At 39.3% G+C, this 18,202-nt stretch overlaps 1 protein-coding gene across 1 annotated transcript in view; it reads right to left on the minus strand.

The window, feature by feature from the left end:
* Positions 1 to 18,202, minus strand: part of LOC138665902 (alpha-2-macroglobulin-like protein 1) — a 134,014-nt gene that overhangs the window by 68,006 nt on the left and 47,806 nt on the right. Inside the window, exons 12-15 of the mRNA XM_069753855.1 lie at positions 16,530 to 16,781; positions 8,703 to 8,775; positions 3,202 to 3,344; positions 252 to 407 (exon numbers count right to left, since the gene is read on the minus strand). Of these exons, the coding sequence (XP_069609956.1) occupies positions 252 to 407; positions 3,202 to 3,344; positions 8,703 to 8,775; positions 16,530 to 16,781 (624 nt within the window). The remainder of the gene's footprint in view (positions 1 to 251; positions 408 to 3,201; positions 3,345 to 8,702; positions 8,776 to 16,529; positions 16,782 to 18,202) is intronic.

Here is an 18,202-nt window from a genome sequence, read left to right on the forward strand (position 1 = left end):
CTCAAACCTTTGGTCACAAATGTAGACTCTGTTTATCGAGCACTGATATTATTGGTGGCTATCTTATCGTATGTTTAGTGCTTATTTTTAAGTGCTCTCTACTTCTTTACAGACCACTCATACTTTACCTACAGCATCCTGTATAGTCGTATATCACTGCGAGTTTTCTGCAATGTCATATAATCTAGCGTACCCCCATTAATTTCTAATCAGAAAAAAAGCAAAGTAATATATGTGTTTATCGAACTTACCACAATCCTTAACAGATAACTGTCGTCATGAGGCTTCTCGAGCAAATATCCTTTATCTACAGATCTCACAGAGCAAAGGGATCCACCATCTGCTGAGATTTTCAGGTTTACATTGTCCCCGGGTCGGACTTGTTCTTCAGAAAAGGAAAGCTTCATCTATTTATCATAAATTCATAACAAAGAAAGAAAATTTTGTAAATTTGAATCCAATTTTGCAACAACTGTGTTAGGAGTTGAGTTCCCGCCGCTGCACAGGGGGAATCTAGAACCATGTTTGCTGCAGTCTCCCATTCCACATCAGCCGCAGTGAAGCCTGCTCAGCTGAGACGTTGGTCCCAGCATCTCGCTCAGCCTCATACTGTGCAAAGGGTTACTGCTGCCTTTCCAGGCTCTGCTGTTGTAGGCTGCACTGGTCAGCGGCGAGCAGGCTTTTCTGGGACTAAGTCCTCCTTTGCATACACTGAGCATGCCCACGGGAGGATCTCTCATTGGAGGTCAGGGGTCACACGCTCAGGCCCTGTAGCAGCTCCCATTGGACCACTAGGAAGGGCCTTGTCTGCTGCAGCTATAAAAGGTTCACATTGCCGCACGGCCATGCAGTAGCATCAACCTGTGTTATGAGCTTTGCTACTTGGTGGTCATGTCTGCATGTGAAAAATCGATGAATCCAGCAGGAATGTAGTAAAATAACTATATTTATTTCTTCATTTTTTTTTAAAAAGGAAAGGGTTGTATCCTATGATACACCACTTATAAATAAGTATGTCTGCATGTGGTTAGGGTTGGCTGAAATAAGCCCCTACAATACCGGCACCTCCGGTGAGGAGTTTTGTATGCTTGGATTCAGGGCCCGGCTGAAATAAGCCCCTAGAATACCTGCACCTTCGGTGAGGAGTTGTTTGTGTGCTATGCTGACTGCATGACTACTCTTTGCTTTGCTCAGTTAGGTAGTTGTGATCCTCTGAGAGGTTAACAAGGCACAGCGTTTTCATACCTTTGCGATTCTGTGAAGTTAACAGCATTTGCTTATATAGTGCCGCCAATTACTTTGCAGCAGATATCTCTGCACGGTGGACCCCGGGCTGTCAACACACCTTGTTGTTTCCTTCCTATACTCGGTGCGTTCCCCTAGCCTTAACAATCTGTGCAACAGTTCAGGGCTGACTGTCATTCAGTGCCGGGGCGTTCTTACAGCCTCTGCTCTCAGTGCTGTGAGTGGTGACTGTAATTGCTTTGGGCACACCTGCATGACTGAAAGCCAGCGGCTCCAGGGAGAAATAAAGTTAATTTTTACCTGAGCACCTACTTAAGGCTATTAAGCAGAAAATTAACCCTTTATCTGCAGGATAGTAGTTAATTTGACATATTCTTTATAAGTGGCACACAACTTAATTCATCTCATCGTATCAGTGATGTGCATTCCTGTGCACCTTGACAGAAATGCTATTCCTGTCAATGACTGAAATAATATTTCTAGAGAAAGAAGTGCCACAGTTTTAAAGAATTTGACAGGCTGGTGTAGCCACTCTGTATCTCACTCCAGCTCCACACCAGTTCCACTCATTTTGATAAATATGCCCAAAAACTTGCATGAAAATGACAAAAGTTGCAACACATTCCTCCTCAACTTTGCATTGAACAAAATTTTTGCAACTTTTCAAAATGTTTTATGACATTTTTCTAGGGTAAAAACTTTGATGGATTGGGGCCAATATGTTTTGAAGTGTAATCTAGTACTTGCCAAAGACACCCTTTGAACCTCAAAAAGCATTGCATGCTGAGACTTGTAATACAACTGTCTGAGATACCTGGATAAGGCTTTGCACCCACTTAAGAAGGGATTGGGGCATTCAAAGGACTGATTATGATATACATTTACTTTAGTGTTGGGCACAAACAATAAAATAAGCTCCTTTAAAGAGGACCTTTCAACAAATTTTTGATGTTGAACTGGTCACACAATGTAATAGTGGCTGCAGGGCGGAATGAAAAATTTTCCTTATCTTGTTTGTTTTTTTATGTCACAGATAGTTTTCACTTAGATATGTAATTCTGCCTCTTCTATGATGCTGACCAATCATAAGCAACAAGCAACATAGAAGTGCTGAAGAACCTGTGAGATTGTCAACAGATTCACATCACCGGGGTTGACTGGCCCTGCCAAACAGAGTGTGCTTACTAAATTATCACTGAAGATACATTACACAGTTTGAAGCCATTAACTAGATGAAAATATAAAAATTGTCACATTGGTGGATGTGAGAGTCTATTTAGTGTTCTCCATAAAAGTATTTGGTAGAAAAGAATTGAAGGAAGCAGTACAGAGTGCACTGATGGACACGGGGTATATGAGTGAACATTCATCTTGCGACATCATTTTGCAGTAAACTGTTATTGACAGGATATTATCAGATTTCCTAGCAGCTGAGGTGTATTATGAGGTTCTGCAGCATACTAGGCTGCATACTATGGCTGGCAGGACCAGTGAACTTTGGTCATGTGACCATGAAGACATCATCACAGGTCCTACTTTATTTACATACAAGAGGCAGAAGTACACGCCCCTAGTGAAAACTGTATGATAACACCCACTTGGACTCCATTAAAGTTAACCTATTAGGTGCTAATATCACCGCAACAGAAAGACTGAATAAAATTATATATATATATATATATATATATATATATATATATATATTATTCTTCTTCGGAGCCACTATTAGGTAATATATCTAATTCAACATGACAAATTTGGTGAAAGGTACTCTTTAATTCTGACCATTAAACCAAAATATATGCACATAAATATTGACCATTCTGGTTCCTTTTACTTTTTGCTATTTTCCTGAAATATCTACTCAGATGACATTGTGGCTTGTCCTGCTATGACCTAGTATTCTGATTTGTCCTTGTCTGGAAAGCAAGTAATCTGTTCAGTTAAGCTTCTTACCTTATTTTCTATACACGGTGAAACATAGAAAGAAGCAGATCTAGCAATAGTCTCTCCATTGGGCAGAATGGAGAAAATCAGAAATTCGAGTATAGGGAAGAAATTTCCCACGTGGAAACTGAGAGAGAATGAACCATGCAGCTCTAAAAATGTGAAAAATGAAAATAAATCAGTTGGGCAATCAATCGTCCACAAGGGATTCTATAAATGACAGTTACTTATCCCCATGACCCTCTTGAAACAGACATGAAAGCTTGGCCTATCCAGATCAGTGTTTATGTAGCAATCAAAATTATTCAACCTCTCCCTCCAAATTTGGTTTATTAGCAACATTTACAAACTTTCTGCTGTTTGCAATAACTCAGTTGAATAAGAACAATTTAAATGCAGTACCTGACAAAACTAATACAAGTATTTTTTCAAAATTCAACGGAAAATGCCACTTTTTCTGATTGCTGTGTATATAAAAAGTATAATAATAATAAGGGCTCATTCACACTGTCATAATAATATGGAAGAGTGCAATGGGAGAAAACATCACATTGCACTCTGACCAAGATTATTAACCCTTGTCAGGCTGCATAATTTTACAACCTTAACAGGCTGCATAGGTACAATTGTACCTTCACATATACCTCCACTGTGGGAAGACTTTACTTGGTTTCAGAAACTAAAGTTCATTCAGCTACAAATGTTATGCTGATATCTATTGTTCAGTGTTGTTACTGGTCACTTATGTTGCTGTCAATTAAGTTAATTCAAACTGGGAGTGGCTTCTACTTGTCTTCCTGCCTCCCTCTTCTCATTAGCCATTTTGCTGTTCATCTCATTGCTGTGAGCACACATTTCTAGGCTTGTGAAGTCTTCAATTTCTTGGAAACGAAGGTAGGAAAGTCTCACAGCATCTAACAGCCAGTTATACCTTTATTCTCATTATGTGGGGACAGAACAGTCAAATTGTCTTTCAGCCTGGACTTGGCTTACATATATTTTGTATGAAACTTATCACTATAGGTATAATTTTTATACGAAAAATGGATAATAATTATTATCTACATATTGTTTTACGATGTTTTATTTATATTCAGCACAAAATACGAAGCCAAAATTCATCTAGCAAGTCATCATGAGTGATAGTAATGCTGGATCTAGTTTCCGCCATAATCCAAGAAAACGTGTTTGCAGGTTAGTATAATTTTGTGAAAAGCCAATAATGTAGTATTTCGGAAAATTATTTATTTTACATTTTTTCATATTTACAGATTTACGTCTGACGAAATAATGCGAATGCTAGAAGAATCTGATTCTGAGCATGAGGATGAACCATATGTTCCATCTGATGATGAAAACTATGTACCACAAGTGGATGTTACTGAAGAAGATTCAGACATTGAACAAGAAATGGTCATAGAGCATGAAAATGAATACGAATCAGACGAAAGTGTTGAGTGTTCTGTGCCTCAAAGTGCAGGCGACATTTGGACTGCTAAGGATGAAACTCAATGGTGCAGTAATCCACTGCCAAATGCACAAACAAAATCTCGTAATGTCCTACGACAAAGAGGTGGCCCTGCAGCAATCAGCAACCTATATACAGCAAAAGAGCTATTCAAGTCCATCATGACTCCCGAGATGTGTGACATCATATTACGGGAAACGAATCGAAAGGCCAAGAGAGTTTGTGATGCTTACAACAACGAACTGGTACAACGTTTTCCTGATTCTTCCAAACGGCCACCACAAAAAACATTCAAGCAATTTACTGAAACTGAACTTCATGCATTTTTGGGCATACTGATTGCTGCTGGTGTGCACAGAGCCAACAAAGAGAATCTGGAGGAAATGTGGAATGTTGCTGCTCTGCCTCTTATACGTGCAGCCATGTCTCGTGACCGCTTCAAGATGATACTCAGATTTATCAGGTTTGACAACGAAAATACACGTGCAGAACGTGCGCAAACAGATAAAGCTGCACCAATACGGGACATCTGGACAATGCTGAACAGTAATCTGGAGAGAGCCTACAAGCCATATCATTGTATCACCGTCGACGAGCAATTATTTCCATTTAGAGGTCATACTAAATTTACCCAGTATATACCTTCAAAACCAGCTAAATATGGCATAAAGATTTTCTGGGCTTGTGACTCATCAAATGCCTACCCTTTACAAGGTCAGCTCTACACTGGGAAACCAACTGATGGTCCTCGACAAGTAAACATTGGAGAACGAACAGTATTGGACCTAGTGAGCTCGTATAAAGGCTCTGGAAGAAATGTCACCACCGATAACTTCTTTACAACCATGGAACTAGCTAAGGTATTGAACTCCTGGAACATGACACTAGTTGGTACAGTGAGAAAAAACAAAAGGTTCCTACCTAACAACATGCAGCCTGCCAAAGAAAGGCCTGTATACTCGACAAATTTTGCCTACAATCATGATGCAACAGTCTGTTCATATGTACCAAAGAAGAACAAATCAGTCGTGCTTCTATCATCTATGCACATGACGGGAGAAGTTGAAGAGACACTAGCAGCCAAGCCAGAGATAATAAAATACTACAACATAACAAAAGGTGGCGTTGATGTTATGGATAAAATGTTGGGAGAGTACACTGTGAAACGACGAACATCACGTTGGACTTTGGCATTTTTCTACAATATGATTGATGTCAGTGGGTTAGCATCCTACATCATCTACAGAGAACACAATCCAAGCTTCAGGGCAAAGGATCAACGAAGAAAGTTCCTGAAAGATCTCGCAAATCAGCTGTGTATGATTGCAATTGAAGATCGTAGTACAAACAAAATGATAATGAGAAACCATTTTCTTCGAGGTGCAGTAGAAATGGTGCTTGGACGATGCATTGTGGTAGCATCGCAGCCAGCAGCTGGCCCCAAAATACCTCATGGTAGTCGTGGACCCTCCCCTGTTGTTGGTAGTTGCTATGTCTGCAGAGACCTGAGGCGAAAACAACGCAAGACTAGAAAGTCTTGTGTGGTTTGTGTGAAACCCATTTGCGATGAACACTCTGTAGCAAAGCCAACATGCATTACTTGCAAAGAAAATCAATAAAAAAAAGTTTCTTACATTTTCTTTTATAATGTAAATAAACAGTTTTTTACTTGTTTATAATAGTTAAATAGCATTATCATTAAAAAAAAATTTATGCTTTTTCCCTTGCATTATCTTCATTCAAAATATATGAGGTACATTTGTACCTATGCAGCTTGTTATGGATGCAAAAAGATCTCGACCCCTTATCTCGGAAGCGGGTGGAGATATTTTATTGAAATTTGGCCAATATATTCTGGACCAAAAATGTAGAGATGTCACGAAATTTCAGCCCTCTACGTCTTTTCAAAAAAAAGTTATTGCAATTTTAAAACGGAATAGTTACAATTGTACCTATTCAGCCGGATAAGGGTTAAATGAGGCAGTGCTCATCTGTGAGTTTTTTCTCAGCTCAGATCAGACTGAGAAAAAAAAATTACAGCATGCTGCTAGTGGATGCAAGAATCGGATAGCACTCGCCAATGCAAGTTAATTTGTGCGAGAAAAAAATCACACAGCACACGGACGATGCGTGATTTTTACCCACACATCTCAAAGGAAAACTAACATTTCATCAGCCAACTACAGTAAATTCACAGCCCGAACCTTCAGAATAGAGAGATAGAATAGATAGATTAGATAGATACTGTAGAATAAATAAATGTAATGTTGCAATTTAATGTCACAAGCCCCCTACGTGTGTTAAACTAACACCCTTTAATGCCTTTCATGTGGCAATAAAGGGTATTAGACAGACAAGAAAAAAAGAAAAACATGAGAAGCATGCTTTGCAGGTTGAAATGTAAAGGAACACTTGCTATACTAATTGGATTGTTTCAGAAAGAGGAAGCTGTCATACAGCTGCTAGCAGATTCCTGAGGATCTAAAGGTACCGTCACACTCATCAACTTTGCAAAGAGAACGACAACAATTCGTGACGTTGCAGTATCCTGGATAGAGATCTCGTTGTGTTTGACACGCAGCAGCGATCTGGATCCCGCTGTGCCATCGCTGGTCGGAGCTAGAAGTCCAGAACTTTATTTCGTCGCCAGGTCGGCGTGTATCGTCATGTTTGACATAAAAAACAACGACGCCAGCAACGAGCATAGGGCCCCTAGATGTGTGTCAGATCGGTACACTCCGGCTGTTTGACATGGAGCTAACAACCAGCGAGAACGAGAAGTCGCCGTTACGTCACTGGATCGCTCCTGCATCGTTCTGGAGTTGCTGTGTTTGACGTCTCTACAGCGACCTAAACAGCGATCTAGTTTAGGTCGGCTCGTTGTCTACATCGCTGCAGCATCGCTGAGTGTGACGGTACCTTAAGTGTTCAAAAACTCTTCAGTGATTACAAAAGATCTGCAGCAAGATTTGGCTTCAGCAGATACTGAGGTTTAAGGCTGCACAGTTGGGCACATTCTAAACACTAAAGGTCTTCATACCCGTTATTCAAGATGTACTCCTCTACTGACTCAAAATTGGAAGAATAATTAGCACTAAAATGATGAAAACCATATAAATAAACCACAGTAGTTTAAACATTCTGTTCTGAGAAGTAATGAAATGCAATGAAAATTTCTCAGGCCTATGAATCCGCTTGATATCTGGAGGCAGAAGAAAAAAGAACCCTGCCTACAGCGAAGCATTGCAGTGGCTTGGTGAGAATCAATCATGCATCAGGATATCCCAGGAGAAAACATCATGCCTTCTGTGACAAAGCTGAGGCTGGTGCCTTATTAGACCTTGCAACAGAACAATCATCCCAAGTATACCTCAAACACCACCAGGGCTTGGTTCCAGAAGTAGTCCTGGAAAATTCTGGAGCAGCCATCACAGTCACTTGACTTGAATCACTATAAAAAATCTTTGGTGGGATTTGAACAAAGCATTTACAGCATGGAAACCTTTGAAAATCAGTGAACTGTAGAACTGTAGGTCATTGCTCATGAGGAATGGACTAAGATTCATTAGGAAAGCAGCCAGATACTGGCAAAAGAGGCTGCACAGATTACTAAAGACTCCTGTCATGAATGGTTGTATAATTCTGAAACTAAAACAATTATTAAAAGTGGCATTTTGTGTTGAATTTGCAGAAACCACTTGTTATACTAGTTTGTTGTAGTATTTAGTGTCCTGTTTGATTAGTTTACTGCAAACATCAGAAAATGTGTACATTTTGGTAATAAACTTATTTGTAATGACAGTTGAATAGTTTTTAATTACAACTGTACATAAAATAGTGACAGAATGTATAAAATGGAGGCAAAAACATGACTATTAATTTTGCTGCCCCATATGGATGGAAAATTTGGTTCACAGAAAGTGTTTATACTCGGGAAGAATTAGAGTATATTCTGCCTCCAGTAATTAACCAGAGTCCATTTTTTCATGATTTTTAAGTTCGATTTATTTTTTTGTAGTTGGAAGAAAATCATTTCACTTACTTTGGCTTTTATCTTGGTCTTTAATGTTTACTTCATGTTCTTTAAATGAGAAGATTCCATTTTTGTCTACGAGCTGTAAAAACATACAAAGCAGGTAACATGTGAGTAAGAAATATAGTGTTCTCATGATTGCTGTACTTCTATCACAAAAGGCAGTGGAACAGCTAGGGGAGTCAGCTATTGGGCTCAAGCAAACTAATTAAACTTAGCCAGAGAAAATAGACAGAGCTGAGGTAGGAAATGGAACCTTTGACTATAATGAAAATAAGCTTAGATATTTTTGAAAAAAGGTATTCTAGAGGTTACTCTTGCCTATACAGTAGGGTAAATAAGTATTTGATCTCTTGCTGATTTTGTAAGTTTGCCCACTGACAAAGACATGAACAGTCTATAATTTAAAGGGTAGGTTAATTTTAACATTGAGAGATAGAATATCAAAAATAAAATCCAGAAATTCACACTGTATAAATTATAGAGATTTATCCCGTGCAGACTGTGAGTCCTCCCTCCTTCTGTACCTGTTAGTGCCTTGTTTTTTGCTTATGTTTATTGTATTTGTCTATATTTGCCCTCTTTTCACATGGAAAGCGCCATGGAATAAATGGGGCTATAAAAATGTATAATAATAATAATTTGCATTTTGCATTGAGAAATAAGTATTTGATCCCCTACAAATAGAGATGAGCGAGTGTACTCGGTACTCGGGTTTTCCAATCATGCTCGGGTGGTCTCCGAGTATTTTGGGTGTGCTCGGAGATTATGCTTGAGTCACCGCAGCTGCATGATTTGCGGCTGCTAGACAGCCTGAATACATGAGGGTATTCCCTAACTAACAGGCAACCCCCACATGTATTCAGGCTGTCTAGCAGCCAAAAATCATCTCTCTACAACGTAGAACAAAGAGCTTTATTAGGATGTCAGGGACAAGATCATAGACCTGCACTTAGCTGGAATGGACTACAAAAACCATAGGTAAGACGTTGGGTGTGAAGGAGACAACTGTTGGTGCAATAGTAAGAAAATGGAAGAAATACAAAAATGACTGTCAATAGACATCGATCTGGGGCACCATGCAAAATCTCACCTTGTGGGGTATCCTTGATCATGAGGAAGGTGAGAGATCAGCCGAAAACTACATGGGGAGAACTTGTTAATGATCTCAAAGCAGCTGGGACCACAGTCACCAAGAAAACCATTGGTAACACATTACGCTATAAAGGCATAAAATCCTGCATTGACTGCAAGGTCCCCCTGCTCAAGAAGGCACATGTCCAGCCCATCTGAAGTTTGCAAATGAACACTTGGATGACTCTGTGAGTGATTGGGAGAAAGGGAGAGTGTAAAGAGCAGAAACAAGATTGGAAAGGATCAAGAAATGAGTTATCCAAGAAATAGGGGATTAAGCAAGATTGGACCAAGCATTACAGTAGTTTAGAGATGAAAAGAAAATTGGAGACAGGACTTTAGTTAGCATCACAGGTCTGGTTGAAATATTTTTTTTTAATAAAGGGATTATGATGGCATGTGTTTGAATGAAGAGGGAAAGATACTGGAAGAAAGAGAGGGGTTAAATATTTTAGCTAGGTGGGCATTGACAGCTGAGGCAAGAGACTGTTGGAGATGAGGAAATAGGATCACTGGTGCAGGTTGTAAGGTGAAAAGAAGCGAGAAGCCTGGTATCTTCTTCTTCCATAACAGGTTCAAAGGCGGAAAGTGAGCTTGAGGTGTGGGAGGGAAGTGGATCAAGCCTCTGAGGGAATTTTACAAATATGTCCTGCTGGATATGGTTGATTTTCTTTCTAGAACTAAGTGGCCAGATCATTAGATTAGTGAGGTTAGTGATGGGGAACCTGTACGTTGGGACTCAAGAGGAGGGGGGGTAAAGTTTCAAGGAGTAATTTTGGATTGTCAACTAGGATGAGGGTGATGAGGGTGATGAAGTAAATTTGTTTGGCCATATGGAGAGCAGAGTTATACGCTTTGAGCATGAATCTATAGTGAATGAAGTCTTATGCCAAAAGTGATTTTTTCCACTGACGCTCTTCACATCTTGAGCAACTCTGGAGAAACCATATTTGCAGCATGTGCCAAGGTTGCTGTCATCTATGCTAGGTCGCTTTGTGTGTAGCTGGTGTAGCTTCCTCTATGGTTCTCTGCAATGTATTATTATAGTGTGACAATGCTATGTCTGAACAGGAAAAGGAGAAAATTGGAGCTGAAGATGACTGTAAATTATTCATAAACTGCAGAGAATTGATGGCATGTACATTTCTATATGTGCAGTAAATGGGGACATCCTGAGAGAGGAGAAAGCTTTTGACATAGAAGGAAAGAAGGTTGTGTTCAGAAAGTGGGAGAGGGGAGTTAGTAAAGTCATATACAGAGCGCAGCCGTGAAAAAAACAGGTCTAGAGAATTCCGTCCTCATGTGTAGAAGATATTCAAAATAACTCGGCACTCAAAGGTTTGTGAAGAAAAAGAAAATACAGGGGGCTTCTCCTGGCGACATAGAACGCCACCAGCGCTGGGGCTCCACAACGTGCTGACCACCGGATCCCCAAAGCGCCTTAGTGCGCTACTTACCCCAGGTCTATACACTGATAAATTGAACTGTTCTGAGGAAGGTCCACCCGGGACCGAAAACATTCAACAACAAACTGGTTCTATGTCTGGATGAAAATAAACTGTACTTTCTTTTTCTTCATAAACCTTTGAGTGCCGAGTTATTTTGTATATTTGCTATTAAGGGTTGGATACCCTACTCGAGCACCAAAACTCATATTCCTACAGACTGTTGTGTTTATTTACTTTTACTCATGTGTAGAAGAGTTAGTAAGCTGTGATAGCCCAAAAGAGATTAGAGAAAAAAGATGAGTGACAGATTTGAAAGATTGGATTATCAATTTGGATGTAAAAGTCCTCCATGATGAGAGTAGGAATGTCATAGGGTAGAAAGTGTGGAAGCCAGGTGGCAAAGTGATTGAGGTACTGGTTGGTTTTGCCTGGATGGCGAAACAGGACCACCACTCGCAGGGAGAAGGTTTTGAAGAGTCTAACGGTCTAAGGAAACACAAGTGAGGGTACAAGGGGGATAACCTGGAAAGCATATTGTGATGACAGGAGAGGAGAAACACCTCCACCTTATCTGCTCTCAGGTGTGGTGGTTTAACTGTGGTATTGAACTGTAAAAAATATTTCTGCTACTGTATCTTGAAGACTGTCAACAGAAATCCAAGGGCTTATCGGGATGCAGATTTCACATGGAAGATCAATTTGCCCTGGGCTTAAGAAATCAGTTGATGCAAACAAAGGCAAAATGAACTCAAAGATAAGTCAATGGATGCTCATATGGAATACTTGAAAGGGATGTTGAGAAAATTGATAAGAGATTATCACATTGCAAAAAGAGAATGATGTGACACCATGGAAACTACGGTGGGGAAGAGAATATTTCACCAGGAGGTTGCCTAAAAGGAGAGATTATCTGTGGGGAAGCAGATGTTTGGAGTACAGCAAAATAGCGAAAAGAATTTAAATTAAACTAGCTACAGTGAAGAAGTGAAACTTCAGAGGAAGATGTTAACACAAGCTCCATATTTGAAGAATAAGAACTAGTCAAAGAGTCGCTACAGCTAAGTTATTGGAATTGTGTTATACTGTTTATTAGACTAAAGTTTTCCAGTCAACACCATGAAGCCATCTTCTCATGGCAGCATAAGTAGACATACAGTAATGTAAGTAGACATGTCAAAATGAAATTAAGGTTGAAGAAGAAAGCGTATAGTGGAAATCAATGGACTGTGTTGAAGTGAGAGTTATTTTCTGCTAGTCTAACTGACGGCTCAACTTTGCAAGAAGAAATGGATAGCCAGTGGTGGATTTTCTCTCATGTGAGTCTAGTCCAGTCACTGTATAGCAAATCTCCTTTAGCATTTGTGTTGTGCTTTGTCATTTGGCAGAAAATTACCATTTCTGTCCATTATGTTCAAATGGTTCTGTGGGAGATATAACAGGTTTACAATCTTTCAATTGAAAACTTTCAATTATTTCTTGCAAATTGTCTCTTCAGAGAGGAAAAGTGTAGAACTCTAGTGCCACCTATTGGAAGTAGCAATCCTAACAGTCAATGTCGACCCTTTAACGAGCCTTGTCACATGACTTAGAATAAAAGCCAAACCAGAATCTCAATTTGCAGACACTGTGTTTCGGGGTACTGCCCCTCGTCAGTGCAAAGTGGAGATCTGGTTTGGCTGAGTGAAAGGCGTCTGACCGGGATCCAAGGAGTATCATTTCTCCTTGCGGAGACTGACATGATAAGCATGTTGAGATGAGGAGACTTAAAGCCGCAATGCTCCTCTGGGAAATATGCAAATTGTCTCGTCAGAGAGGAAGAGGACTAGAACTCTAGTGCCACCTATTGGAAGTAGCAATCCTAACAGTCAATGTCGACCCTTTAACGAGCCTTGTCACATGACTTAGAATAAAAGCCAAACCAGAATCTCAATTTGCAGACACTGTGTTTCGGGGTACTGCCCCTCGTCAGTGCAAAGTGGAGATCTGGTTTGGCTGAGTGAAAGGCGTCTGACCGGGATCCAAGGAGTATCATTTCTCCTTGCGGAGACTGACATGATAAGCATGTTGAGATGAGGAGACTTAAAGCCGCAATGCTCCTCTGGGAAATATGCAAATTGTCTCGTCAGAGAGGAAGAGGTCTAGAACTCTAGTGCCACCTATTGGAAGTTATTTCTTGTAACTTGCACTTCTGGCTTAGAAAGAACTGCCCTCATGCTCGCTCTCATTCTGAATTCCCAGGCAATGCTTTATATTTACAAGATCTTTGATTTTCATTTTTATTTTGGTTTTATAGGATTCTTTTTTTACATACACATCTTGATTAAAACTGACTAAAAGATCATCTTCTCCATATTTAATATAATCTCTTAGCAACCAGGCTTGTTTTTTCTACTTCAATTTTATGCATTGTATTTTACTATAAATTTCCATTTACAGTTGATTGCCTTTCTCCCAGTTAGTACAGTATCTCTGCTACTTTTGCGCATTTATTTCATGTCTTAATCTGCAGCCTTTATACATTTTTTGGCTCCTATTTCTGAGAGCTGAGAATTGTCATTTCAAGATGGTTTATCCTTGTTTTTTCTAGTCGAATGCCATGGTTTTGTATGAGGGTTTAATTGCACTTTCCAATATTGGCTTGTGCTGATTTTAGTCATTTTTTTAGAAGTAGTATGATTGCTGTCAGTTTTCTCTTAGGTCTTTATTTTTAATAAGGTCATCACACTATCTTTCAAGTCTTCAGCAACAATAACACTGTTGTTAATAGTGTTTAGAATCTGTAAGCGTACATCTGGGATCATTTTAGTGAGTTCTCATTTAGATGAGTTAGCAGAAGAATTAGCTGGGTAGAAGGGCAAAATGAGCAATTGTAAGTACACAGTGCTATATAATGGGATGACTGAAATATATGAAGGGGATAAAATCTTTAATGGTAGTTCTTTAAGAGTAGCAATATTAAAAACAGTAGTTTCACATTGAGGCTTGGATGCAGTGGCTTGTGACAGGGATATAACGACATAAAGAAGATAAAGATGGCATATGAAAAGTAGTAAAACAATTGGTGAAGCAACGGGATTGGCTAACCATCCACAAAGGTGTGTTGAATTGACAGGTTAAATTGACAAAATTGACAAAACAAAAGAAATCCAATCTGGCAAATAGTATTGCCTAGAATATAATCTAGAGCAGCATTTATTGGATGTGTGAAAAGAAGGGACTCTTTGGTACTACAAAGATTGTTGGATAGTTTTAGAAGTTTTGCTATCACCCAAAGTTATAGAAGGTGATTCCAAATGTTATAAAGCAGTGCAAGGACTATAATTTGGCAAGAAGGAGAATAAAGAAGGACTTTATAGTCACCCAATTTCCAACCTCAGCATTCATGCTAATGGACTATCTTGCTATGGAAGGGTCATTACAAGTTTCAAGTATTGTTTGGTCATCGTGGACCACTTTACAAAGTTTGCATTTATGTCCTGAAATATGCATCTGACCAAATCTGCGGACCAAGCTTTGTGGGAGAGTTGTATCTTGTCTTACACATCTACTCTCTGATCAATGTATCTGCTTGCGTTACCATCCTTCGCTTCTTCAAGGTAGCACTATTGCTGGAATGCTGAAAGCAATGTGTCAATCAAACAACAGACTATAAAATGCTATTGTAAGTGCTAATATAGAGATAAGTATATTTCTGGAACTGAATGGTAAGCTTGTACGATACAAAACTGCTAAATAGGATCAATTTTTAAAAAAAGGATACCGGTAGTTCTGTCAATAATACTAATAATGTAACAAATAAAAATTACCAAAAAAGAGAAAAAATGGGAGGCTTTCCTGCAATTAGGCAAATGCCTTTGAATTAACATATATTTGTCATATAAAGGATAACGCTAATTCAAATACTTGTTATGAATCCTTATCACACTTTTTAGTAGTCCTAATCTTAGTTGCCCCATGTAGTCTGGGTATAGCACTTGAGAATTAGCAGATTAATCACTGAATTTCACCTATAATATTTTAATATCAGGGTAAAAAATAAAGTACAAAATCCTGAAAATGAAAATAAAAATCTTTTTTATTTATTTTAAATATTAAAAATACAGTTATATGAAAAAGTTTGGGCACCCCTATTAATCTTAAGCTTAATGTTTTCTAAAAATTGTTTTTTTTTTTGCAACAGCGATTTCAGTTTCATATATCTAATAACTGCTGGACACAGTAATGTTTCTGCCTTGAAATGAGGTTTATTGTACTAACAGAAAATGTGCAATCTGCATTCAAACAAAAGTTGACAGGTGCATAAGTATGGGCACCCTTATCATTTTCTTGTTTTAAATAATCCTACCTACTTTTTACTGACTTACTAAAGCACTTTTTCTGTTTTTCATTTTTTGACTCTGCTTGTCTGACCACTCTCTCGCCACTTGTTGGCGCCTGTGCTGCTGCTCTGTGGAGCTATTCTGTGTACGCAGTCTCACTTCCCTCTCAAGCTCCCCCTGGTGGAGGTTGCGTTACACTGCACTGCAGCAGCATGACATTTATGTACCTGTTTAGCACTATGTTGCTCAGTCCCGGCGAAGCCTCCTGAAGAAGCAGAGCAAACCCACGTCGTGGCAGAATGACGCCATTGTATCTGCCGGGACGGAGCGAACTGGCAACAACATGTTCCCAGGTTAGATCATGAATAAAACGAAAGTCAAAATGCGTTGATCGTGCTTTCCCACTAGTGTGTCATAGGGCTGGTTGCAATATGATGGTTTTTTTTATTTTTATGGAATAAAGTTATTTTTTTGGCATATGCCATTCACTGCCTCTTTTTTGGTAGCAACTATTAATCATTTTACCAGCCTTGAAACTCTTTTGAACATATAAAGCATATATATATATATATATATATATATATATATATATATATATATATATATATATATATATTTGGTTTACACTTATTTTTCTATTGTACATTAATCCCGTGCGGTATATCATGTAATTACATCCCTCTTAATAGATTTATGTTCAAATCTAGCACTTTTCTTTGTTTTCTTTGTATGAGAATAATAGTTTTAACATTCAAAATAAATAAAATATATTTTTATTTTCATGATTTTGTACTTCATTTTTTACCCTGATATTAACAAATCATAGGTGAAATTCAGTGACTAATTTGTTATGGATCCTGTAAACAATAAAACTATGATGTTAATTCCAAATTTACAAAATGTACGATTATAATTCCAAGAATAAGAATACTTACAATGTAGAAAAAGTCAAGATGATCCGTGTCAGCATTCAGGTTTTTCCTATGGATGTCATATTCCACGGTGATTGTCTGATCAGTGTTACAGGATAAATCGCTGGGATGCTTTTGCACTGTCAGTGAGCTTTCAGTTTTAGGCTCATATACTACAAGCCACAACATACTTCGGGACATAGATTCATGAGAATAATACAGAAAATTGTCATATTCCTCAACATCACCATCCTGAACATCAGATGAACAGCGTGCCTGAAAAAAAGAAGTCACAGCAGGGTCTTTACAACATTTATGTATCTTATTACAAACATCAGAAAATATTCCGATTTTGGAGGGACAGCACAATGATTTATATGTTTAAAGGGACTCTGTCACCCCCTCCAGCCATTAGAAACTAAAAGGCTGGGGCAGGCGCAGTGAGCTCTGGCCGTCTGACCTCCAATGCAGTCTTTCAGACTGCGCCTGTGCGGCCACCCTACTTGTGAATCCCAGCCCCGCACTCTGCATAATTCATAACACACTGCGGGGCTGGGATTCACAAGCAGGGTGGCCGCACAGGCGCAGTCTGCAAGACTGCATCGGAGGTCAGACGGCCAGAGCTCACTGCGCCTGCCCCAGCCAGTACTAAACAGCGCAGGCACTGGATTTCATTGGAAAACAGCGCGGAGGGGGCGGCGCCCGGCGCCGAAGAAGATTTGAGTGACGGAAGTGTGGCATTTTCAGCAGGGGGGTTAAGACCTGCCTCCCTGTCTAAAGACAGGTATTTTGGCGAAATTATAAAACGCTTTATTTTGGCTTTAACTGCACCAATAACTAAAAGAGTCGCCTTGTCAGAATGCACCATTACTGCTGCACAAAGTGGCTCTTTTAGTTTCTAACAGCTGGAGGGGGTGACAGTGTCCCTTTAAAACTCTAAATGAGTTTGCCAAATTTATATTCTTATATTTAGATGTCAGTAGACTACATGTAATCCATGACATTATTAATAAGAATTAAAAAGTAAATTTCAGCATGTAAGTTGTTTTTTTGCTGACTAATATACTTTTATACTTTATACTTTTTTTCTAATATACTTTTATACAGTATCATGTACTCATATGCACCTTTGTTGAAGTATTTTGAGCCCAAGTTCATTTTACAATCAATATGCAAAGTGCCGTGTACAATATAGCATGTAAAACAAGAAATCTGGGATTTTATAGTCAATCACTGTCATTCTGATCCCAGTTAGTCAAATTCATCGTCTTTCCCCCATCTCACGCGACCCCCCCAACAAACCTATCCATTCCAGTAAACGGCTGTCCACTCTCCCCAGTCTCACAAGCTCGCTGTCTCAGGGTAATCCTTGACACTGATCTCTCCTTCAAACCACATATCAAAGCCCTTTCCTCTTCCTATCGCCTTCAACTCAAAAATATTTCACGGATCCGTACATTCCTAAACCAAGAATCTGCAAAAACCCTAGTCCATGCCCTCATCATCTCTCGCCTCGACTACTGTAACCTCCTGCACTCTGGCCTCCCCTCTAACACTCTCGCACCCCTCCAATCTATTCTAAACTCAGCTGCCCGACTAATCCACAACCTGTCTCCTCCATACATCTGTGACCTCGTCTCCCGGTACTTTCCTGCACGCAACCTCTGATCCTCACAAGATCTCCTTCTCTACTCCCC

This window comes from Ranitomeya imitator, chromosome 2 (assembly GCF_032444005.1).
Source record: "Ranitomeya imitator isolate aRanImi1 chromosome 2, aRanImi1.pri, whole genome shotgun sequence".
NCBI classification, from domain to species: domain Eukaryota; kingdom Metazoa; phylum Chordata; class Amphibia; order Anura; family Dendrobatidae; genus Ranitomeya; species Ranitomeya imitator.